A 25,928-nucleotide genomic window follows, 5' to 3' on the forward strand; every position below is an offset into this window, starting at 1 on the left:
CTTTCCCCCATTCATGCTTGCCTCTTTCTGTGCCTAACCCACTTTTTTATATCTCAGAAGTGATCAGTTTAAGACACATCCTGTACTGTTATATATAGATGGGATTAGGATTTACAACACATATTGTGGGGCTCAGTGTTATAGATAGCTAAGTGTTAAATTCTTATACTATTGAAAGACCTGTAATGAAAAAGAGTAACCCCCTGCCCCAGCCCCCTAGAAAATACATCTCCCTTCTGATTTTAACCTTTATATCTGTAAATAGTGTGCAGTTCAATCCATAAGAGTATCTTTAGTACTTCTCTACCTACTCCATTCTGTGTCATGCCAATGTTTCCAACTAGTCAAGTACACTTTAAAAATCCATTGACTTCTTTTTATTACTGGAATTCTCTCCAGCTTCAGTCTGGACTGCTTGCTCCCTGGGCCCTCTGAACGACTATGATTTGGGGTCTTTCCTCTTCTTCCTGGTTCTTCTTCTTGGTTTACTCCCTCGGTTTACAGGAGTAGATTCTCTAATGGCTTCCCTAGAAAGAATCTTTAGAAAGTTCGAGTTGGACTTACATGTTCAACATGTTCAAAGAATGTTTTTATTCTACTTGTACCTTTGATCTTTTGATTTATAGTTTGCCTAGGTTAAAAATCATTCTCCCTCTGAATTCAGAGACAATGTTGAAAACAGAAATTTTAAAAAAAATACACTCAATTGTCTCAGCTTCCAAGGTTGCTTCAGAAAATTTTAGTGTTATTCTGATTTCCACGGTTTTGTCTGTGACCTGATTTTTGATCTGTAGAAACTTTGGGGATCTTCTTTCCCCATGGTGTCCTGAAACTTCTCAGTGACGTGCTTTAGTTCAGGGCTTTTTCACACACTGTACTAGACGTGGCACGTGCTCTTTCAGTCTAACCCTTGTGTCTGCCACTTCTGGGAACTTTCTTAAGTCTTTTTTGTATGTAATTTCTTCCCTTAGAGTGACCAACTTTTTAGTGAGCCAGCTCAGGCGCAGTCACACTAGACAAAATAATAGTATATAAGAAATAATGATACACGTGTGCTGTTACTGCAACATAAAATAAGAAAAATATATAAAACAGATGTTTATTTGAAATTACATATTCTGTACTTTTCTGTTACTTGTTAAATGCTGCTGTTTAAAGAAAATGATATTAGAACTATTAATATCAATTAGTAGTAGTTAATCGTAGAAGTAATTAAATAATATGTATGAGAAAACTATAATATTTTATAATTTTTTTATCCCCTGATACAGCAACTTTTTAAACTTTTTTGTTAACTATTGGCTCTTTAAATTCTGTATGCTGTACTAGCATATATTCTTAAGATACATAAATGTAAGACTTTTTACAAGAAGATCATAAATACATTAGGACTAATTAAACAGATAATACCTGTATTTAAAAAAAATTTTAAATCTCATATTTCTTTCTGTCTCATGATATTAAAAAAAAAAAAAGTAGGATTTTTTTACTCTTTGTTTCCTTTTCCAATAATACTTTCTTAACTGCCAGTAGGCTTCTTTTCTTTTATGTGGTAGTAAAACTGAATACAGTCAAGTATAAAATTCACCTTGACTTGCAGCTCTGCTCTTACCAAGCCCGCACCCATTCCTGGTGTCAGGCCACTGTGATAGTATCAAGCTAAATACACTCTTAACAAGTGTCTGAGCATGGGATATTTACTATTGACTAGCAATGCAGGTTTTCAGACTTGTCGGAATTAGTTTCTAGCTTTCCAGAAATGTCTATCTGTACACCTACGGTCTTGTGTTGGTAGACCAGCTGCTTGTCAAACAGATCCTTTGCCTCTATAAACTCATTATGTAGGCTATCTGTGTCTGCAGTGTCCGTGGTTTTTAAGCACTCTGGTGTACATGGATGTCCACATAAGTCAGACCTTTCCTTGGTCAAGGAGGATGGTTGTAGAGCACACAGGTAATTTAAACTTGTGAAATCAAAGATGGGTTCCAAGTAAGTTATAGTTTTAGTGAAGAAATCAGAAAGCCTGTTGAGCTTGGCTGCCCTTTCCTGGTGACATATTTTTGAGTTCTGAAGCAGTCTTATTTCTAAAATGATCAGTTACTTTTTCCCTTTATGAGTTCTTGTCACAGCCTGCCTGGAACATCAGACAACTCAGGCACAATCAATTCACCCTTTCCCTAGGCTCCTTCTAGCCTCTCTAGAGGCCATAAAGCACTTTTGGAGAAATAGCATATAATTTCTGTTTACTATAATGGTTTTCTCCATTCTCATCCTCAATGCGTTCCCAAATTAGAGAAGGATATTTGTTTTGTCCCACACTTTGAAATTACGATTTTATCGCAGGCCACCGTTTTAACATCTTTTGTATGGTCAGCAACAATGATAGCTCTCCTGTAGGCACAAGTCTAAGGAGGCCATCTCCTTCCTTTTCTTTAGAGTCAAAAACCTCCTTAAGTGCTTCTGCACATTTACAGGAAACTTCAAAGTGACCAAAACCATTGGTAATGAAAACCTTGATCTAACAGGTGAGCAATTCATACCACTTTTTAGCGGTGTTGTACAAGGTATACAGGATATTTAGCCTGTGAGATCTTTTCATTTTCTTTGATAAGAAGTTTATAGACTGAAGGGAATTTGCCAAAATTTACTTTTGTGCTGTGGCTACACATGCAGCTAGTTAAGCAAAGTCTAGTTTGTATTTGGACACGATATCAACAATCTTTTGTCTTATATTTTCTGCAGTTTCACTAAAACTTCAGAGACATTAAGAAGAGGATTTGAAACTCTCTTTTTCAAATCAAAGTACCTGAAAGCTAGGGAGAATTTTTTTTGTTGAGAGTTGACATGTATCACTTGATACGTAGAAGGCATAATCTTTGGTAAGATCTGACAGGATAAGCTCTACTGAAAGGGACAACACATCTATTATCAAAATTTTCCTTTTTGTTCACCCACAGGACACGTTAGCTTCAGCATCTGAACCAGGAAATGTAACTTGATCCCATTTCATAGAGCTCTCCAGGCAGTGACCCAGTAGTGCATGCTCCTGTGTGCAGTAGCCCAGGCTCGCTCAGCATCTACTGTTTTAATTGGGCACGCTTTCTTTTGAGGAGATGAAAAAATCTTTTAATTAAGGAGACTTTATGAGGTCCAGTCTCATGTGTACTCTCATGCCCCCTCTTTTTCCCCTCATGACCAGCCCCAAACATGTGTCTGCATGTTGTGCAGTGTGCTCTGTTTGGGCTAGTTACCTCCCTAATCCAGTTATTTACGTCCTTCCAACTGTCAGCAGGATAACACAGTAGTTTAGCCTTCTTTTTAGTGCCGTCTGGGTCATGCTGGCGTTAGTACTGTAATCATTCTCATTTTCATTGTTTGAACTCTTAGAAAATAGGGGCACAGTATTCATCATGTGAAAAATTAAACTAGCACCACCTTGATACAAAGCAGACAGTTGTTCCACAGGCAGCATCAAAGATGGGCTCACAGTTACAGTACCCCTCACTGCACACTTAAGTTGCATCAGTCATGGTGACACAACAGTGAAGGACATTTCTGAGAACTGTAATCATAGTTGCCAACATCCGCAGTCAGGAAAGAAAACACAACAAAACAGCCACAGTGACTACGGAAGGCGAGTGATGTATGCTACACCCGTTTGACACTAAAATCAGTGTTCTTTTGGCCCCTGTATTGGGGGCCACTTTATGAATTGTGTACTTCCGGATGAAGGATTGTGACACAGCAGATGACCCAGAGGTCCCAGCATGCCAAGGCAGAATTTCCAAGTGTCTTCTGTCGTGGATTGAATTGTGTCCCCCCAAAATATGTGTCAGCTTGGCTAGGCCATGATTCCCAATATTATGTGGTTGTTCTCCATGTTGGGATCTGATGTAATTGTCCTATATGTTGTAACTCCTAATCTCTGCTTGTGGTTAATGAGGCAAGATTAGATTATGTTAAAGAGGATTAGGGTGGGATGCAATACCCTTACTCAGGTCACAGCCCTGATCTGATATAAGGGGAGTTTCCCTGTGGTGTGGCCTGCATTACCTTTTATCTTACAAGAGATAAAAGGAAAGAGATGTGAGCAGAGAGAGAGGGACCTTCTACCACCAAGAAGAGTCAGGAGCAGAGCACATTGTTTTGACTTAGGGTTCCTGCACTGAGAAACTACTATACCTAGGGGAAGATGGATGGCAAGGACCTTCCCCAGAGCTGACAGAAAAAGCCTTCCCCTGGAGCCAGCGCCCTGAATTCAGACTTCTAGCCTCCTAGACTGTGAGAATATATTTCTGTTTGTTAAAGCTGTCCACTTGTGTTATTTCTGTTACAGCTGCACTAGATAACTAAGACATGTCCTAACATACACCCGTTTTCAGTCACACACCTTACCTGCTGATTCTTTGGTCTCTGATGTTTCCAGGTCCTCCCGTGGTGCCAAGGGACCCACCAGCTGCCTTTTCATCAGTGTTTCCATTGGCAGCACTTCTTTGTCACCTTATCCATGTTATCCCCTCATCCTTGTTGTTGCTTCCATCCCTTCCTGTCTTCAAAAATGTAGTGAAATGTCTTGGCCACCAGTTTCTCCTCTCCTGTTGGCCGTGTCTTTGTAGATTTATATCTTTCGTCTCTTTATAATCATGTTAGTGGAATGTGGGAAGCTGAGAAGGCAAGACATGTGGCCAGCCTGCCCTAGCTGATTGGAGGCTGCTAGGTTGCTATTGTATAAAGCTTCTCGGATAGGAAACCCTGGTGGCATAGTGGTTAAGTGCTACGGCTGCTAACCAAGAGGTCGGCAATTCAGATCTGCCCGGCGCTCCTTGGAAACTCTATGGGGCAGTTCTACTCTGTCCTATAGGGTTGCTATGAGTCGGAATTGACTCGACAGCAGTGGGTTTGGTTTGGTTTCTCGGATAGCGAAGGCCCTAGGCTCACTGGTGTTCAGGGATTGCTGGGCAGACAATCTCCAACACCCGCTTAGCACTAACAGATTCTTATTGTCATTGCTCTGTCTGCCTCTCAAGAGAGGCAATTTCTCTCTGGTCTCACTTTTATTTTGTTTAAAATAATTAACTTTTTAATTGATATATAAAGTGTGTACAGAGAAATACACAAATCATAAATGTATAGCTCAGGGAATCATCACAGAGACCGTGGTGCCCAAGTAACAAGCACCGAGGTCAAGAATGAGAACCTTACAAACCCTCAGCAGCCCTCTCCTCTGCAGCCCTTGTCTCCTCCCCAAGATTGAACTCTGTTATGACTGGTCACTCCATAGATTAGTTGTATCTGATTTTTGTTTTTTTTTCTTTAATAATCTATTTTTGTTGTTGAGAATGTACACCAATTCAACAATTTCTGCATGTACAATTCAGTGACACTGATTTCATTCTTCAAGGTGTGCAACTATTCTCACCTTCCTTTTCCGAATTGTTCCTCCCCCATTAATATAAACTCACTGCTTCTAAGTTTCCTATTGACTATTTCAAGTTGCTGTTGTAAATTAGATTCCACATAGGTAGTTCTTTAAAAAACACAGTGCTTAAGGTTGACATTCTTTACTAATTAAGCTAAACTAGTAAAAAAAAAAAATTTTTTTTTTTTTTTTATTGTTTCGTTTAAAGAAGACTTCAGAGGATATTTTTGGCTTAAGGTTTAAAACTTATGTCAGAGCAATAGTTTCAGGGGTTCATCCAGCTTCAATGGCTCCAGTAAGTCTGGACTCCATAAGAATTTTAAATTGTATTCTACATTTTTCTCCTTTTGATCAGGATTCTTCTATGGAATCTTTGATCAAAACATTTACTAATGGTAGCCGGGCACCATCCAGTTTTGGTCTCATAGCAAAGGAAGCAGGATGTTCATGGAAGCAATTAGCTACACATTCAATTTCTTCCTCCTATTTCTGACTCTTCTTCGGTTGCTCCAGGTGATAGAGACCATTGTTATACCTTGGATGGCCGCTTACAAGCTTTTAAGACCCCAGTCACTATGCAACAAACTAGGAGGCAGAACAGAAGTACTAAATATGGTATTAGGCCAATTAACTGGGATGTCCCATAAAACCGTGTCCCTAAACCTCCAAACCAAGGAAAAAATCCCATGAGGCATTTGTTGTATGTAAGCAGCCTCATCACCTGCCCTTTTTTGTTGTTGTCGTAAGTCTATCACACATTGGCCAATTCAACTTTTAACAGTTCTGCAACTTACTGACATCAATTAACATTAATCATCTGTGCAACCGTTACCCTTCATCAGTGCAAATTTTCCATCACCATAAACTGAAACTCAGCGCTTCCTAAGTAATAACCCCCTTCCTCTACCCCTATTCTTGTCTTTTTATATAAATGAGGTCATGTAATACTAGTTCTTCTGTGATTGACTAATTTCATTCAGCATAATGTCTTCAAGCTCCATCCATGTTGTAACATATATCAGGACTTTGTTGCTCTTACTGGCTGAGGAGTATTCCACTGTATGTATGTCCCACATTTTGTTTATCAGTTCATCCGTTGATGGGCATTTAGGTTGTTTCCACCTTTTTGGTATTGTGACTAATGCTGCAATGAATGTTGGTGTACATATGTGTGTCTGTGTTGCTGCTTTCAAGGCCCTTCAAGTCCCTTGAAGCAGTAGTATTGCTGAGTCATATGGTAGTTCATTTTTAGTTTTTTGAGAAACTGCCATACTGTTTTTCTGAACGGCTGTGCAGTTTTACATTCCTACCAGCAATGGATAAGGGTTCCAATATCTCCACGTATCCACCAACATTTTTTATTTTCCTTTTTTTTTGATCTTAGCCATCCTAGTGGGAGTGAGAGAGTATCTCATTGTGGTTTTGATTTACATCTCTTTCTAATCACTAATGATGTTGAGCATCTTTTCATGTGTTTGGTGGCCATTTGAATAGTAGTCTCCAGTGAAATGTCAATTTAAGTCCTTAGACCATTTTTGATTGGGTGTTCTTTTTGTTGTTAAAATTTTATATGTATTTTGGTTATTAGACTCTTACCAGATATATGGCTTCTGACAACGTTCCTCCAATTGGTAGCTTGTCTTTTCACTTTTTTGGTAAAGTCTTTTTTTTTTTTAATTTTTGTTGTGCTTTAAGTGAAAGTTTACAAATCAAGTCAGTCTCTCGAACAAAAATGTATATATACCTTTTTATATACTCCTAGTTGCTCTCCCCTTAATGGGACAGCACACCTCTTCCCTCCACTCTCTATTTTTGTGTCCATTTGGCCAGCTTCTGACCCCCTCTGCCCTCTCATCTCCCCAACAGACAGGAGCTGCTCACGTAGTCTCATGTGTCTACTTGAGCCAAGAAGCTCACTCCTCACCAGTATCATTTTCTATCCCTTAGTCCAGTCCAATCCCTGTCTGTAGAGTCGGCTTTGGGAATGGTTCCTGTCTTGGCCTAACAGAAGGTCTGGGGACCATGACCTCTGGGGTCCTTCTAGTCTCAGTCAGACCATTAAGTCTGGTTTTTTTTACAAGAATTTGGGGTCTGCATCCCACTGCTCTCCAGCTCCCTCAGGGGTTCTCTGTTATGTTCCCTGTCAGGGCAGTCATCGGTTCTTGCTGGGCACCATCTGGTTCTTCTGGTCTCAAGCTGATGTAGTCTCTGGTTTATGTGGCCCTTTCTGTCTCTTGGGCTCATAATTACCTTGTATTTTTGGTGTTCTTCATTCTCCTTTGCTCCAGGTAGGTTGAGACCAGCTGATGCATCTGAGATGGCCACTTGCTAGCGTTTAAGACCCCAGACACCACTCTCCAAAGTGGGATGCAGGATGTTTTCTTAATAGATTTTATTATGCCAATTGACTTAGATGTCCCCTGAAACCATGGTCCCCAAACCCCCAACCCTGCTACATAGGCCTTCAAAGCATTCAGTTTATTCAGGAAACTTCTTTGCTTTTGGTTTAATCCAGTTGTGCTGACCTCTCCTGTATTGTGTGTTATCTTTGCCTTTACCTAAAATAGTTCTTATCAACTGTATAATTAGTGAAAACCCCTCTCCCCCCCTCCACTCCCCTAACCATCAAAGAGTATTTTCTTCTCTGTTTAAACTGTCTTTGAGTTCTTACAATACTGGTCTCATACAACATTTGTCCTTTTGTAACTGACTGCTTTCACTCAGCATAATGCCTTCCAGATTCCTCCATGTTATGAAATGTTTCACAGATTCATCATTGTTCTTTATTGATATGTAGTATTCTATTGCGTTAATACACCATAACTGATCAATTCATCTGTTGATGGGCACCTTGGTTGCTTCCATCTTTTTGCTATTGTAAACAGTGCTGCAGTGAACATGGGTGTGCATATATCTGTTCGTGTAAAGGCTCTTATTTCTCTAGGATATATTCCAAGGAGTGGGATTGCTGGATCATATGGTAGTTCTATTTCTACTTTTTAAGGAAGCACCAAATCAGTTTCCAAAGTGATTGTACCATTTTACATTCCCACCAGCCGTGTAAAAGTATTCCAGTCTCTCCACAACCTCTCCAACATTTATTATTTTTGTGTTTTTTGGATTGATGCCAGCCTTGTTGGAGTGAGATGGAATCTCATTGTAGTTTTGATTTGCATTTCTCTAATGGCTATTAAAAAAAAAAATGATCGTGAGCATTTCCTCACATATCTGTTAGCTACCTGAATGTCTTCTTTAGTGAGGTGCCTATTCCTGTCATTTGCCCGTTTTTTAATTGGGTTATTTTTCTTTTTGTAGTTGAGTTTTTACAGTATCATGTAGATTTTGGAGATGAGACCCTGATTGGACATGTCACAGCTAAAAACTTTTTCCCAGTCTGTAGGTAACCTTTTTACTCTTTTGGTGAAGTCTTTGGATGAGCATAAATATTTGATTTTTAGGAGCTGCCAGTTGTCTAGTTTCTCTTCTGCATTGTTAGTAATGTTTTGTATACTGTTCATGGCATGTATTAGGGCTCCTAGCATTGTCCCTATTTTTTCTTCCATGATCTTTATCGTTTTAGATTTTATATTTAGGTCTTTCATCCATTTTGAGTTAGTTTTTGTGCATGGAGTGAGGTATGGGTCTTGTTTCGTTGTTTTGCAGATGGGTATCCAGTTATGCCAGCACCATTTGTTAAAGAGACTATTTTTTCCCCATTTAACTGACTTTGGGCCTTTGTCAAATATCAGCTGCTCATGTGTGAATGAATTAATGTCTGGATTCTCAATTCTGTTCCATTGGTCTATGTATCTGTTGTACCCGTACCAGGCTGTTTTGACTACTGTAGCGGTATAATAGGTTCTAAAATCAGGTAGAGTGAGGCCTCCCACTTTGTTCTTTTTCAGTAACGCTTTACTAATCCGGGGCCTCTTTCCCTTCCATATGAAATTGGTGATTTGTTTCTCCATCTCATTAAATGTCATTGGAATTTGGATCAGAATTGCATTGTATCTATAAATCGCTTTTACAATGTAAAGTTTTCCTATCCATGAGAAAGGTATATTCTTCCACTTATGTAGGTCTCTTTTGGTTTCTTGCGGTAGTATCTTGTAGTTTGCTATGTATTGGTCTTTTACATCTCTGGTAAGATTTATTTCTAAGTGTTTTATCTTCTTGGGGACTACTGGAAATGGTATTGATTTGGTGATTTCCTTTCGATGTTCTTTTTCTTGGAGTAGAGGAATCCAACTGATTTTTGTATGTTTATCTGTGTCCTGATAGTCTGCTGAACTATTAGTTTCAGTAGTTTTCTGTTTATAAAATAATGCCATCTGCAAATAGAGGTACTTGCAGCTTTGTAAATTTTTCATTATATACTCGAATAACCTTTTTAATTTCTTCAGCTGCTTTATCTGTGTGTTCCTTGGCTTATTCTGTGTATTGTCTGATCTTCTTCCTGATGTCTTGAAGAGTTCTGTATATTAATCTTTTGTATTCTGCATCCGGTAATTCCAAGAAGGCACCTTCATCCAGAAGATCCCTTGATTCTTTGTTCTGAGAGCTTGTTGAAGTAATCATGGTTTGCTTTTCTATTTGATTTCATATTGACTGTTGTCTCCGAGCCATCTACTAGTTATTGTATTAGTTTATTTTGTGTTTGTTTACTGTATCCTAGCTTCTTGTTTTGTTTTGTTTCGATATGCCCAAGTAGGTTGCTTGAGTGAGCTAGCCTGATTATTTTCGCCTTTAAGTTGCATCACTAGATGGCTAGAGCTGTGATCAGGTATATCAGCCTAGGAGTCCATTCACTTTTCTTGTATGGATTCAACTCAAGTGTCCAGGTAGCTCTTCATCAAGTGTGTGGTTCAGGCTCTGTCCTGCAGTCTTAGAGGGGCAGCGGTGATTGGTGTAGGTACTGGTATCTGGTCGCAGCAGGGGGTCATGCTCTGAACAAGGCAGGGGGCTGATAACTGTCCCCCAAGTGTCTGTGAGGAAAACACATCCCTGTTACCTAGAGCGCACAGGTGGGTGGGTTCTGCAGATGGACCATGAGCACCCAGTGTTTTTGGTTATAAGGACTGGGAGGTACCAGTTATCCTTGGACCCCTGTTGTGGGTGGTCAGATGATGTGAGTGGAGCCACCAGTCCTTAGGCCCCTGATGTGGGTAGGTGAGGACCCTGTTTAATAGGCAAAGTGGTATCAAACATTAAACACCTGCCTGTCCACTGCACAGCTGAAATAGTTGCAATCTGCCAACAAGGGTGTATTCTCCTGAAATAGGCCCACACAGGTCCATGCAGCGGGGAAAGCTAGTCAAAGCCCAGAGACGGTTTATGGCTGGACAGGAGCCAGTTCTGTCCTGAGCTACCCAGGTTACTGGAGCTGGCAAATTATCTTTTTCCTCAGTTGTGAATTTATTCCTTCTCTAAGGCCGGGACAGTGGCTCAGGACATTCAGCAGGACTTACCTCAGGCCCAGGGAAATAACAGCCATTGAAGCTGGCTTGGGGGCTGGGGGCACGGTAAGATATTCGCAAGTACTTAGCTTTTACCAAGACCACTGTTCTTCTCTTGTTCCAGAGGTGTGAGTAGGCTGTGCGGATGGCTGTTTCTCGCTGAGGAAGCTGTGGCCGAACCCTGCCAACAGCCCCCTGCAGTCACTCCTGGGGATGGTGCCTGAGGGTTTCCGGCGATTCAGGCCCAGCATCTCCTCTCAGCTCCTGAACTGTCTCTCCCTCCGCCTGCTGCTCAGTCCATTTTCTAACTTTGCCTTTGATGTTCAGGGCTCCTAGCTTGTTGTAAATATAATCATTTCACTTGGTTTTTTTTTTTTGGTCTTTGTTGTAAGAGGGATCACTGGAAGCGTTTGGCTACTCTGTCACCTTGGCCCCACCTCTCAGTAAAGTTGTTTGATAAACAAAAGTTTTTAATTTTTATGAGGTCCCATTTATTTATCTTCTGCTATTTGTGCTTTTGTTCTTGTATCAGATAATCCATTGTTAAAAGCTAGGCCTAATAGACTTGCCCCTACATTTTCTTCTAAGAATTCTGTGGTTTTAGTTTTCACATTTAGGCACTTAATCATTTTGAATTTTTTATTGTGTGTGTATGGTGTAAAGCATGGATTCTGTTTCATTTTTCTGCATGTGGAAATCCAAATTTCCCAACACCATTTATGGAAGATACTCTTCTTTCCTGCACTGAATGGACTTAGCAACCTTGTCAAAAATCAGTTGACCATAGATGTTTGGGTTTATTTCTAGACTTTCAATTCTATTCCATTGGTCTTTGTGTCTATTATTATAGCAGCACTAGGCTGTTTGGATTACTGTAGCTGTGTAATATGTTTTGAGATCAGGAAGTACGAGACCTCCTACGTTGTTCTTCTCTTTCAATATTGCTTTAGCTATTCAGGGCCTCTTGCCATTCCATATGAAGTTGAGGATTGGTTTTTCTGTTTCCATAAAAAAGGCTATTGGAATTTTGATTGGAATTGTGTTACTGTAGATCACTTTGGGTAGTATTAACATCTTCAAAATATTAAGTCTTCCAATCCATGAACATGGAATATCTTTCCTTAATTAAAGTCTTCTTTAATTTCTTTCAGCAGTATTGTATAATTTTTGTTATGTAAGCCTTTTCCATCCCTGGCTAAGTTTATTTTCTGGATGTTTTATTCTCTTAGATACTACTTTAATTGGACCATTTCCCTAATTTCTCTTTCAGATTTCTCATTGTTGATACATAGAAACCCAGCTGGTTTTTGGTTGTTGACCTTGTACCTTGCAATTTCGTTAAATTTCTCTATTAGCTCTAGAAGCTTTCTTGTGGGTTCTTTGGGATTTTCTATATGTAGGGCCGTGTCATTTGTGAATAGAGATAATTTTACTTCTCTTCCGATTTAAAAACCTTTTACCATATTTTTACACAAATAACACATGCCTTCTATGGTTCTTTGCCAACTGCTCCCTCCCCATATGAGGTATTTTTATAAGCACGCTATGCTAATTTTTTTTTTTTTTTACAGTGGAGCAGTTGGCAAACAAATGTAGAAGGTACGTGTTATTTGCATAAAAATATGTTATTTCTTTTTCTTGTTTTATTGCTGTGGCTAAGACTTCTAATATAGTATTGAATAGGACTGGTGAGAGTGAGCATCCTTGTTCACAGTTTCAAGGAGAAAGCTCTCAGTCTTTCTCCATTAAGTATAATGTTGAATGTTGACTTTTCATATATGCCTTTACTCATATCGAGGAGCTTTCCTTCTCTTCCTATCTTCTTGATGGTTTTCATCAAGAAACGGTGTTGTATTTTATCAAATATCTTTTTTGCATCCATAGAGATGGTCATGTGGTTCTTTTTCTTTGTTCTGTTGGTGGGGGTGTATTATGTTGATTTTGTAACGTTGAATTATCCTGGCACACCTGGAATAAATACCGCTAGGTCATGGTGTATAAATCTCTTAATATGCTGTTAGATTCTGTTTGCTAGTATTTTCTTAAAGGTTTTAGCATCTATTTTGTAATCAGGGTTATGTTTGCTTCATAGAATTAGGGAGTATTCTTTCCTTCTCTATCTTTTGGAAGAATTTAAACAAAGTAGGTGTCAATTCTTCTTTTGGTAAAATATTTGACAAAATTCCCCAGTGAAACTATCTGATCCAGAAATTTTTTGTTGGGAGGTTTTTGATCACTGATTCTATCTCTTCATTTGTTATAGATCTGTTGAGACTTTCTATTTCCTCTTGAGTCACTTTGGGTGTTTTGTATGTTTCCAGGAATTTGTTAATTTCATCTAAGTTGTCCAGTTTCTTGCTGTACAGTTGTTCATAATGCTCTGTCATAATTATTTTTGTTTCTGTTGGGTCAGTTGTAATGTCTGCACTTTCATTCCTTATTTTTGTTATTTACATCTTTTCTCTGTTTTTCTTTGTCATGCTAGCTAAACGTTTTCCAGTTTTATTGATCTTTTCAAAGAACCAACTTCTGGTTATGTTCATTCTCTCTATTGTTTTTCTATTTTTGATTTCATTTATTTTTTCTCTGATTTGTTATTTCCTTTTCTTCTGGTAGGTTTAGGTTTAGTTTGCTCTTCTCTTTCTAGTTCCTCAAGATGTAGAGTTAAGATATTGATTTGAGGTCTTTTTTTTTTTTCATGTAGACATTTATTGTTATAAGTCTCTGAGTACTGCCTTTGCTACATCTCATAAGTTTTGGTAGAGTCATCTTCATTTGACTCTGAGAAATTTGTGATTTCTCTTTTGATTTCTTCCTTGATCCATTGGCAGTATAATAGTGTGTTGTTTAATTTCCATATGTTTGTGTATTTTCCAGTTTTTTTTCCCCCTCTGTTACTGATTTCTAGCGTCAGCCTATTATGGCCCAAGAAAATGTTGGATTTCAATCTTTTTAAATTAACAAGACTTACTTTGCGACCTCACATGTGGTCTGTCCTAGAGAATGATCCATGTGCACTGGAGTAGAATGCATATTGTTTTGTTGTTGGGTAAAGTGTCTTATATAGGTCTGTCAATTCTAGTTGGTGTATAGTGTCATTCAGGTCCCTCGTTTCCTTGTTGATCTTCTTTCTAGATGTTCTGTCCAATATCAAAAGTGGTGTATTGAAGTGTTCAACTATTATTGTAGTGCTGCCTATTTTGCCTTTCAATTCTATCAGTGTTTGCTTTATATATTTAGGTGCTCCTGTGTTGAGTCAGAAATGACTTGATGGCAATGGGTTTTTTTTTTTATGTTGAGTGCATATAAGTTTATGATTGTTAAATCTTCTTGATGAATTGACCCTTTTATCACTACATAATGTCCATCTTTGTCTCTTCTAACAGATTTTATCTTAAAGGCCACTTTACCTGATATTAACATTGCCACCCCAGCTCTCTTTTAGTTATTATTTGCATGGGTTATTTTTTTCCATGCTTTCAATTTCAATCAATTTGTGCCCTTAGGTCTAAGCTGCATCTCTTGTGAATAACACATAGTTGGAGCACATTTTTTGTTTTTACTTTTAATTCATTTTACCACTCTCTGCCATTTTATTGGAACATTTAGTCCATTTATAGTTACTGTAATTACTGATAAGAAAGGACTTACTCCTGTCATTCTGTTATTAGTTTTTTGTGTGTCTTAAGCCTTCTTTGTCTTTTTCCTTTAATACTGTCTGCTTTTGTTATTATAGTGAGCCCTTTTGGATCCCTTATTCTTTCCTTTTGTGTATTTTTTTAAAGATATTTTCTTTGTGGTTACCATGAATATTACATTTGACATCTTGCATTCATATAATACTAGGGTAAGTTGATACCACCTTAACTTCAGTAACGTACAAGAAATGCTATATCTATACCACCCCCCCATTTTGTTGTTGTTATCACCAATTGCATAATTTTATCCTTGCATTTTATACATTTGTCATAAAAAAGCATAAAAAACAAAACAGAATTATCAAGCATGAATACCATATTATTAGTTCTTAAACTTGCCCATGCAGTTACCCTTACTAGAGATCTTTCTTTTTATATACGGCTTTGAGTTACTTTCTAGTATTTTTTCTCTTCCATATGCAGGACTCCCATTAGTATTTTTTGTAGGGCTGGTCCGGTGGCTGTGAACTCTCTCAGCTTCTGTTTGTCTGGGAGTCTTTTAATTTCGTCCTCATTCTTTAAGGACAGCTTCACCAGGTATAGTATTCTTGACTGATAGTTTTTCTTTCAGCGCTTTAAGTATATTGTTTCATTCTCTTCTGGGTTCCAATGTTTCTGAGGAGAAATCAGCACTTAATTTTATTGGGGATCATTTATATGTGATTGCTTCTGTCTCACTGCTTTCCGGATTCTCACTTTATCTTATTTTTTTGGAGCCTGATTGTGATGTGGCTTGGTGTAAATCTCTGGGTTTATCCTGCTTGGAGTTCTTTGAGCTTCTTGGATTTGTAAATTGATATTCTTCATCAGATTCAGGAAATTTTCTGTCATTATTTCTTCAAATATTCTTTCTGCCTCTTTCGCTCATCTTCTAGAATTCCCATGATGCATATATTAGATCTCTTGATATTGTCCCATAATTCCATTCAGCTGTGCTCACCAGTCCTGAGCCTCTGTTCTTGTTGCTCTTCAGCCTCTGTAATTTTGATTATCTTGTCCTCTAATTCACTGATTGTTCTGCCTGATTAAATCTTTTTAAATCCTTCCACTGTGTTTCTCATTTCAGTTATTGTCTTTCAGTTACAATATTTCTGTTTGGTTTCTTTTTATCTCTTTTTTAAATCCATATTTTGTACATGATAGCTTTCCTTATTTCTTTTTGATGTTTGTCTATATTTTCCATTAGTTCTTTGATTATGTTTAACATTGTTGTATTATATTCTTACATTCTTTTCATAATTTAGCTTCTATAAATGCAATTTCACTCCCTTCCTCATGTTCATTTGGATGGGCCTTCGTTTCTCTTATCTTTATGTGTCTTGTGTTTACTTGTTCGGGCATTGGAATTTTCAAGGGTGTTAACTTGCTTAGTTCTGCTCAGTGTTTTGCATTTTTGCCTGTACTACTTTCTGTAAAAAGCTCTTAGGCAGGCAGAGCCTTAGGCCTTTGCTTTCCACTTTGTCTTTCTCTCTGTGGTAGCACTTTCTTCCTCCCTGATTTAATTAGGATTCAAAAGTTTCAGATCTCAGTTTTCAACTTTCAATGTCTCCTAAATACGCTAGAGAACCCGCAGTGAACAGTCTGTCCACCAGAGGGCACAGACACTCAGGTGAGATGTTGTACACTAATCTGTCCACCAGAGGGTGAAGTCCTCTCTCTGGTTATTACTCCCTCCTCTGCTATTTCTGCAACCCCATTTTTAGTCAGAAAGCCCACACCAAATGAGCCCTCCTGCCAGACTGGGTATTGCCTTCTAGTTTTCTCCAAGGCTTCCTCCCATGGCCTATGGGGGCCACTTATATCTGAGTTGGTTTTCAGGGGAAGCATGGGCAGGCTTTCCTCCATATCAGGAGTAGGAGGGGCTGGCACTCTCCCAAAGGACCCCTGAGAGATCTGTCTTGTTGATTTCAGAGCCCCAGTTGCCCTGTGGACCCCTGGTGGCACAGTGGTTAAGAGTTTGGCTACTGACCAAAAGGTCAGCAGTTCGCATTCACCAGCCATTTCTTGAAAACCCTGTAGGGCAGTTTTACTCTGTCCCGTAGGGTCACCGTGAGTTGGAATCAACTTGATGGCAACAGGTTTGGTTTGGGTTGGTTTTAATGGCCCTGTGGTGGTTGGGGGAGCAGTCTCCACTTAAGTGACCTGCCTCATGGCTCTACTGCAGGGGACCTTCTGTAGGAGTTTGTAACAGTCCAGCAGCCAGCAGCTGCCAGATAGGAAAGGGGCTGGCACACCCTGTACAGACCCCTGGGGAGGCCTGCCTTGTTACTGTTAGATCCCCACCAATAGTAATATGTCAGTGTATGTAGGCTCCACTCAAGGTGCCTACTTCCTAGCATGCAGCAGGCTCAGTCAGCAGTCCTCAGTGCCAACCAGAAGTAGGGCAGGCAGACCCGAACTGAACCCTAAGGAGATCCATCCTGTTGATTTCGGAGGCCAGAGCTATGGGGTGCACAGGCAGGCAATCAGAGTCCAGGCTTTGAACAGGCTTCACTGCAGGGGGCTTCTATAGCAATTTACAGCAGCTTTGCTGCTGACATTGGCCAGGTGGGGGAGGTTCTAGCACATTCTAAACAGACCCCCAGGGAGATCTGCCTTGTTGATTTTAGAGGAGAAACTTGGGGTCCTGTCTCTTTGCACAGGCAGGGACTGTTGGTGAGGGAAGCAGGTTCTTTTGCTGGGGTTGCTTCCCCAGTTCATGGCAGCGTGTGGCTTGTGCAGCTGGGGGGAGGGGCAAGGATGTTGAGAGAAGCAATTTTCTTGCCATATGCAGCTCATCATTGAGTTGTTGATTCTTGCCTCTCTGCCATGCCCCACTGCTGTCCTCTGCTGCCTGATTCAGAGTCCCTCAAGGCCAAGCACCGTTTTCTTGTTGTATTTCTTGTTGTATTTGTGAGGGAGGGTTGGAACAATGATCTGTTTATGCTGCCATCTTCCCAGAATCCCCCCAGTTGTGCCTGTTTTTTGAACTTCATATAAATCAGCCCTGTTTTTCATCATGGGTTCAGTGTACATTTTAGTTACTGCATTTTCCATTTTTGCTGCAGACGTTATTTACATTCAGCTCTTCCTGTTCCCAATAAAGTTAATAGTAGCTGTTGTTCTTCCCCACCCCAAATTTATAGCACCTGCCATCGAGTGACTAGTCTCTGGTTTTCTCTTCCCCGTTAACTCTGTGTGAGATTATGACCATGAGGAGCATCCCGGGGAGCACTCTTGGCTCCATGATGTTGCCTCTCCTAAGGAGAAAATTGGCATAAAAAGCCTCCCACTCTCCAGGATGTATAGCTAAACTTTGCTCTTGAGTGCACATTCAGCATACATATTTTTCTGAATTCTTGGTGGCAAAGAGGGGCAGGACACTTGGCTCTCGCCTAGCAGTACAGCTCTCCTGGGCTGCCCCATGGAGCACTTGGGTGGGGAGCAGCTGATGGCAGTGGGCACTGTGCTTGGGGCTGCCTCCAAGAGGAGTGACAGGGTCCCGGCTGGGTGATGGCCTTCTTCCCTTCTCTCTCACAGAGCTTTGCCCTCCGAATGCCAGATGCTCCTCTTCTCAGCAACCTTTGAGGACTCTGTGTGGCAGTTTGCTGAGCGAATTATTCCCGACCCCAATGTCATCAAGTTACGCAAAGAGGAGCTGACCCTGAACAACATCCGACAGTATTATGTGTTGTGCGAGAACAGGAAAGACAAATACCAAGCCCTGTGCAACATTTACGGCGGCATCACCATTGGCCAGGCCATTATCTTCTGCCAGGTAAACTGTGCTGAGATTTCTTTCCATCATGCTAGGTCACTACAGGCAGAGGTAGGGGGTCCATAGAAGTAATAAGTGACATATAGCCAGTGCCATATCGTTCAGCACGTTTTATATGCTATGTAGCTTAATCTTCAGAACAGCTCTGAATAGGAATTATCCATATTTTATGGGTGAAACTTAGAAAGATTAAGTAATGGAATAAATAGCATCTTCAATATGATGTTCAATAGTGAGCATCCTTGTCTTAATCCTTATTTTAAAGGGACTGTGTCTTAGTCTTCTGGTGCTACTGTAATAGAAATACCACAAGTGGGTGGTTTTAAAGAACAGGAATTTATTTCCTCAAAGTTCCTGAGGCTAGAAGTCTGATTTCAGCACACTGGCTCTAGGGGAAGGCTCTGTGTCTGCTCTGGGGGAAAATCCTTGTCTTAGCGTCTCTAGCTCTTGGGGATCTCCTCGTGACTCTATCTTTCCCCCATTTGTTCTTCTTTCTGTGTGTAATCTGCCCTTTTTATAGCTCAAAAGTCATTAGAATTAAGATAGACCCTACACTGATTAACATAACAAAGAAAACCCTATTCTCAACTGGAATTGCATCCATGGGTATAGAAGTTAGGATTTCAACACATATTTTGGAGGGACACAATTCAATCCGTAATAGACTGCTTCTAACATTTCCCCATGTAGGTTAATATTTATTGTAGGGTTTTTATGGATATCCATTACTGTGTTAACAATGTTTACTTCTACTCCTAACTATTAGTAAAGTAGCTACCTAGGTACTCACTATTACTATCACTCTACCTTTATTTTCTGTATATCATTTATTTCTGGCATTTTTTGTGTAAAATTCAGCTCTATTGCTGACTAGCTACATAACCCTGGGCAAGTTAATATTTTAAGCTTTGGGTCTTTTAAAAATTTTTTTAAATGAAATCAGGTAGCTACTTCATTAAATTGTTGTGAAAAGCAAATGACTGTGATGCATGTGAAGATTTTAGCAAGGTGCCTGGTATATCAGCAGCACTCCAAGAGTGTCTCTTCTCATTATTGCATTGTTTCCTTTTGTAGCCCCATGCGAGGTAGGTAGACCATCCTGATTATCTTCATTTCAAGGTGAGGAAGGCAAAGCTCTGACAGGCTGACAGAACGTGTGCCTTAGAAGCACAGGGGAGGGAGAATTCCAGGCCACATATTCCAAGGGTCCTCAAGGACAGCGGGGGAGGTGAAGCACACATGCCTCTGCAGCCTCCCCTAGTCCTCCTCCACGCTCTGCAGGCAGGAGCACCTGCAGGCACAGCTGATCGGCTTTAACTTGTGCTGCTGGATGGCGTTTGCTTTTTCTCATAGACTCGCCGAAATGCCAAGTGGTTGACTGTGGAGATGATGCAGGATGGACACCAAGTCTCCTTGTTAAGTGGGGAGCTGACCGTGGACCAGCGTGCAGCCATCATTCAGAGGTTTCGGGATGGGAAGGAGAAAGTTCTTATAACGACCAATGTCTGTGCTCGAGGTGTGTGTTTAAAGTTAGGTTTATTGAGGTATAGTATACAGAGGATAATATTCACTCTTTTTGAGTGTATAGTTCAATGAGTTTTGATAAATGTATACAATCATGTAACCACCGCCATAATCAAAATTCAGAACCTTTCCATCTCCCCAAAATGTTTCCACGTGCTCCTTTGCAGTCAGTGTCCTCCTCCCATCACTTGGCCCCTGGTGGCTCCTGATCTGATTTCTGTCTCTATGGTTTTGTCTCTTCCAGAATGCCATATAAATTCAATCATACAGTAGGTGGCCTTTTGGAACTGACTTATTCCACTTAACGTAATGCTTTTGAGATTCATCGGTATTGTTACATGCACCAGTATGTTCCTCTTCATTCCTGAGTGGTATTTTGTTGAGTGGTTGTACAACAATTTGTTCATCCATTTACCAGTTGATGGGTATTTGCATTGTTTCCAGTTTGGGGCTATTTTGAATAAAGCCATAATAAACATTGATGTATAGGTTTTTGTGTAGAAATAGGTTTTCATATCTGTTGGGTAAATACCTGGGAAATTCAGTGGGTCATTTGGTATGTGTATGTTAATTTTATAAGAAACTACAAAGCTGTTTTCCAAAGTGGCTGCACCGTTTTATGTTCCCAGCAGCAACATGAGAAAATTCCAGTTGCTCTACATCTTTGCCAGCAATTGGTATTATCAGTATTTTTTATTTTAGGCATTCTAGTAGTGTGTAGTGGCTTCTTATTATAGTGACTGATAATGTTGAACATCTCTGAGGTGTTTTCAATTTTAAAGCTATTGATTACTGAGGGAAAATTTTTTTTTTAAGAGAAGAGCCTTTTCACTTTCTTCGTGCTTCCTATATCCTTGCCTAGACCCTATACTCTAACCATGTTTCCCAATTAATTCTCAGTTCAGCAGATAGAACTGAGAACGTGCCATGTTAGCAGTGAATGCTGAGTACAGCACTTTGCGAAAGGAGCCTGAAAAGGGATGAGGTCTCTTCTCCTCAGGAGCTCATCACCTAGGCTCTTGGCTCTCTAGATGAACAATGTCCAATAGAATTTTCTGCAGTGATGGAGTTGGTCTCTTCTGCCCTGTCCACCTGTTAGCTACTAGCCAGATGTGGCTGTTGAGCACTAGAAATGTGACAAGTGCAACTGAGGCACTGAATTTTTTCATTTTAATTTAAACAGCCCCATGGGGCTAGTGGTTGCCATGTTGGACAGCACATCTCTAGACCCCAGAAGAAAGAGGGCACAAGAAGCTCCAGAGTAAAGGCACAGAGCAAGGAGGGCTAGGATCATGACCCAGCCAGCTCGTTAATGGGAGGATGGAAGGCACCGGGGATCACAGAAGTCTTCCTAGGCAACCTTAGACTTGAAAGGGTTTGAAGGAAGGGTAACAATTCAGTTGGACGAGAATTTACAGCGTGTTTGGGAAACGATAAGACCTTGTGACTACAGCATTCAGTTCGTGGGTTAGAAGATGATGCTTTAGGTGGTTAAAGGTCTTAAATTGTTTGCGTTTTCATCCCATGCAATTGGGGCAGTTATGTTTTGAATTCAGGTGCTCTGGATGTAGCTATGGTAGCTGTCATAGGAGTGATCAGAGGAGTGGGAAAAGACATGGGGGGAAGCCAGTCTGGAGGTTGTTGTACCAGTTGAGGCTACGATGCAGAAGACCTGACTAGAACAATGGCTGTGTAATGAGCAAAGCTGGGACACTGTGATGGGTAAGGAGACGGAAGATTAAGGGTGTCTGCTGTGGACTTAGCACAGCAGGAGCAGAGAGGAGTGGTGGCTCTGTGGGCTTGGTGAGTGCTCCTCCCCACCACCCACACACACCATAAACGCACAAACACAAGCACACATACACATGTGTGCACACATACGTGCACACATGCAAACATAGGTACACACGCGCACACTCTTTGTGCATATTTAAACTTCTCTAGAATTAACCTGTGCCAATGCTCTTACGTAGCACCATAGACACACTGTGGAAGCAGATTGCCTGGCCGAGGTGCCTGTTTCAATTATTCGAAGCCAGGTTTGATTTATAAATTGTTTCTGTAAAATGAGAATTCCCTCAGTAAGTGTGGCCCTTGAGTAGCTCTGTCCTAAGGAAAAAGCTCCAGGACCCTATGGTGTTTTGCCTCTTCTAGGGATTGACGTGAAGCAGGTCACGATTGTTGTGAACTTTGACCTCCCTGTAAACCAAGCAGAGGAGCCAGACTACGAGACCTACCTCCACCGCATAGGGCGGACGGGACGCTTTGGGAAAAAAGGCCTTGCCTTCAACATGATTGAAGTGGATAAGCTTCCCCTGCTGATGAAAATCCAGGATCACTTCAGTAAGTAGCACAGCCTCCACAGTGTAAACTGTAGACGTGCTCTGCTGGCAGGGTGGTGATGTGGATCATGGAGCTCGAGTCCAGAGGCCTGTGGTTCTGTGGAGTCACAGGACTGAGTCCCTCATGTGAGACAGTTGAGGAAATAATTCTTAATTGGTTTTAAAGAAAATTTTAAAAAATTAAGTGGAATTAATATGAGCTCAGACTTCCATGCTACATCTCATTCTGTGATCTGGAGATTTTCATGTGCTAGGAGGAGCGATCCTAGTCAAGTAAGTTTTTTCTTAGAGCTGTATGACCATTGTAGACCCTGTGTTGCCAGAAGTTCTTATCTACTCATCCCCCTGCATGGAGCAGCCCTCCTGTGAAGCATTTTGGGAGCTGGCTGGTTCCCAAAGAACAGGTTTAGGTGGTACTATTGTGTTTCTCCAAGTTCCTCTGGGAATAAAGTTCCATTATATTTATCTGTCCATCCATCCAGCATTTATTTAGCTTTCATAATGCACGGTGTTCATAAAGAAAATTAAGATACCACCTCTGCTTTTAAGGCACAAACAGTCTAACCAGGGAGAAGGTGGTAGCTCTAACATGTAACAGTTTGTGCAAAACTAGAGACATAGACAATACTAAGGAAACACAGGACAGCTGTGTCACCTCAAATTCGAGTCTCACTTAGGGTGATTCAGTGAGAGCTCTCCAGCAGGATTAGGTCATTTCAGGCAGAAAGAATAAGGGAAGACAAGGCACGGAAGTGAGCCAGTGAGGCGTTGCCTGTGTGCAGGTAAAGATGGGGGAATGCCTTTGCACATTACGTGAAGTAGAATTGCCTGTGGCCTCCTTTCAGAGGTACTTCAGAGTTCGCCTCTTCCCCGGTCTGTTCAGTTTAAAGGGAAGAGGACAACCCTAATCACAGCAATAAAATCCTTGGAGAGTGTGTTCTGGCCCCAGCGCCCTCTTTTACACTTCCCTCCCTCTTGCCCCGCCCTCCCAAATAGCAGAGTCCTCATTTCTCAAGCTGTCTGCTGTCGTCTTGCTCAAGCTGTCTGCTGTCGTCCTTCTGGCCTCCGATTAAACAAGGCAGGAACAAGGCAGGCTCTGCTGACCTGCCAGGGCCTCTGGACGGGCAGGCTGCACTCTGATGGAAATGTGAAGGGATGTCCACTTCTCAAAGTGGACCAAAGGCCACAGATATGCCAGAGACCTGGGGCGGAGGAACACATGAATGACTCCAAATAGATCCCTGATTTTCCCTTTTAGGACACTGGTACTTCACCTTTGTTGAAAGCTGTGGACCCTCTCCCCAGGAGAATGCATGCAGGCATCTATATGCCTTCTGGAAGATAATTGTCAAAGCTTCACAGACTGATCTTGGGCTCTCCATGAATAGGTCAAGCACCACTATTTTAGGATAACTGAAGACGGGGGAGGAGGGGAGAGGGCACAAATAAGGCCTGCTGTTGCTATGAGAACAGCCTACGGACCTAGTCTTGGGAAGTGACCCTACTCCCACTTCATTCCCCTGACTCAGCCAGGCCCTTTCCCTGGCTTCTCCCTTTCACCCAGCCCTTTTCTGCCTCAGGTATGTGTGTCCCTCGTCTGGCACATTTAATGTTATTTAATGTTATTTTAGTTAGTGGAGGTCTGTTGTCTTAGTGCCATCCCTTCCTTATCTAGAGAGCATTCCTATCTCAAGGCTTCCTCAAGGTGTCACAGAAACATATATTTTCAAAGGCGTCACTGTCTTCAGAAATTCAGAGTTGTGTGGAATGAAGTTCTGTTTAGGTCCTGGGATAATTCTCGCCCTTTTTCTTTTATTCTTTCAGACAGCAATATTAAGCAACTTGACCCTGAAGACATGGATGAAATCGAAAAGATTGAATATTGAAGAAAGATCTTTATCATTGTGAACTGTCCTAGTTTATGGGAAAAATGTCCCAGTGGGTTTTGAAGGTAATTTTTTGTGTTGAGCCTCTTTCAACATGAAACTACCACCTCTGGCAAAATAAAAGTTGTGGTAGCCTTAGTTTTAAGACCCTAGGTCTTTTTGACGTTAAATTGATGTTAAACTCATGATACTTTTGAATAAAAAAGCAAGGTTGTTTCTTATTTCTCATCTTTTTGAAGGTAAACATCTTTGCATGGGCTACTGAGATGTTTTTGGATTCAGTTTATGTAGTCTGAGATCTGAGTATTCCTGTGAACATCTCACAGTGCCACAAGATGGCAGTAGAGCCATACCGTTTTTGGAATTTGAGCTGGTGCAGGGCAAATGAAAATGCCACAGGCCTTCAGTCCTCACTCACAGATGCCATACTGACAGCCATAATGTCTTTCCTTCCCTCATCCCCCTCCCTCCCTCCTTCTGTGTGTGTGTGTGTATGTGTGTACACACACACACCACATTCGTAGGTGAGGGTGCAGGGCAAAACTGTTAAACAGTGAAACATTTTGCTTTTCTTTAATGTTTCCAGTGACATACAGAACTTCAAAATAGTTTTCTATTTTGCTTCTTAATATCTTCAAGTTAGAGGAGGCATAGTCTATCAGTTATCTAGTAAAAAAAATAAAGTAGCCTCTGGCATTTCTTTAAAACAGGCAGGGGGAGATGGGAATCCAACTTGTCCTATTAAACTAACACTTCAGAGAGCCAAAGGTTGTGCTTTTAAGAACTTAAAGGTATATCTGAGCATTCTGGATGTTTTCTGGAAAACCCTTTGAGATGCTTTTCATTTCTCACATTTGCCACTCAGAAGTGAACCAGAGAGCCTGAGAAAACACGGTAAATCGATACTCTCCCAGAAAGCCATGCAGGTGTTGCAGCCATACCAGAGCCCAGGTTACAGCTCTGCCGCACCAGGCCACCAGCAGCAGCAGCCTCAGGGCACACCCCGTCCCCCATGGGTGGTTGTCCCTGCTTCTCTGTGGTGACATTCCACCTGCATTTTGCCCTGCCTCTGTTTTATCCCCAAGTGTAGGGTTCAGACAGACACTCCTGTCATCTACCTTCCACATTCCACAGCAGAGATTTATCACGCACCCTTTGTGCAAAACACTGTGGAAATGGAAGGGAATGAGAAATTGCAGTCATCTCGGGGTGCAGAGTCTGATGGCAGCCTGTGCTATGGGACGGTGGGCACATTGCTGGTATAGCACTGGGGGGCCCCAACACCACCTAGACTGGCTGCCCTGAGGAGAGGACATATAGATCTCCTTTTTTTGTATGATTTACTTTATTTTTGTTGTTGTTGTTGAGAATATACACAGCAGAACATGCACCCATCCAACCGTTTCTACATGTTCCCGTCAGTGACACAGTTTACATTCTTCGCGTTGTGCAACCATCCTTACCCTCCTTTTCCAAGTTGTTCCTTACCCGTGGCTCACTGCTCCCTAAGTTTTCTATCTAATCTTTCAAGTTGTTGTCAATTTGATCTCATGTAGATAGATCTTAAAAGAGCATAATGCTCAAGGCAGATATTCTTTACTAGTTATATCTCCTTTTTATAAGAGAGAAATATGTATTCTCCTTATATGCAGTGTCCCTGGGTGGGGCAAACCATTAAATGCTAAGCTGCTAGCAGAAAGCTTGTACCATCCAGAGGCCACCCAGAGGCACCTTGGGGGGAAAAGTCCTGGTGATCTACTTCCAAAACATCAGCCACTGAAAACCCTGTGGTGCACAGCTCTACTCTGACACACATGGGGTCCCCATGGGTCAGAGTTGACAGCAG

The 25,928-nt window shown here is 41.0% G+C and overlaps 1 protein-coding gene across 1 annotated transcript in view; it reads left to right on the top strand.

The window, feature by feature from the left end:
* Window positions 1-24,098, top strand: part of DDX25 (DEAD-box helicase 25) — a 32,674-nt gene extending 8,576 nt beyond the window's left edge. Inside the window, exons 9-12 of the mRNA XM_049856831.1 lie at window positions 18,093-18,330; window positions 19,684-19,846; window positions 22,009-22,197; window positions 24,021-24,098. Of these exons, the coding sequence (XP_049712788.1) occupies window positions 18,093-18,330; window positions 19,684-19,846; window positions 22,009-22,197; window positions 24,021-24,082 (652 nt within the window). The 3' untranslated portion in view covers window positions 24,083-24,098. The remainder of the gene's footprint in view (window positions 1-18,092; window positions 18,331-19,683; window positions 19,847-22,008; window positions 22,198-24,020) is intronic.
* The last annotated feature ends 1,830 nt before the right edge of the window (window positions 24,099-25,928 follow it).

Source organism: Elephas maximus, chromosome 17 (genome assembly GCF_024166365.1).
Source record: "Elephas maximus indicus isolate mEleMax1 chromosome 17, mEleMax1 primary haplotype, whole genome shotgun sequence".
Lineage (NCBI taxonomy): Eukaryota > Metazoa > Chordata > Mammalia > Proboscidea > Elephantidae > Elephas > Elephas maximus.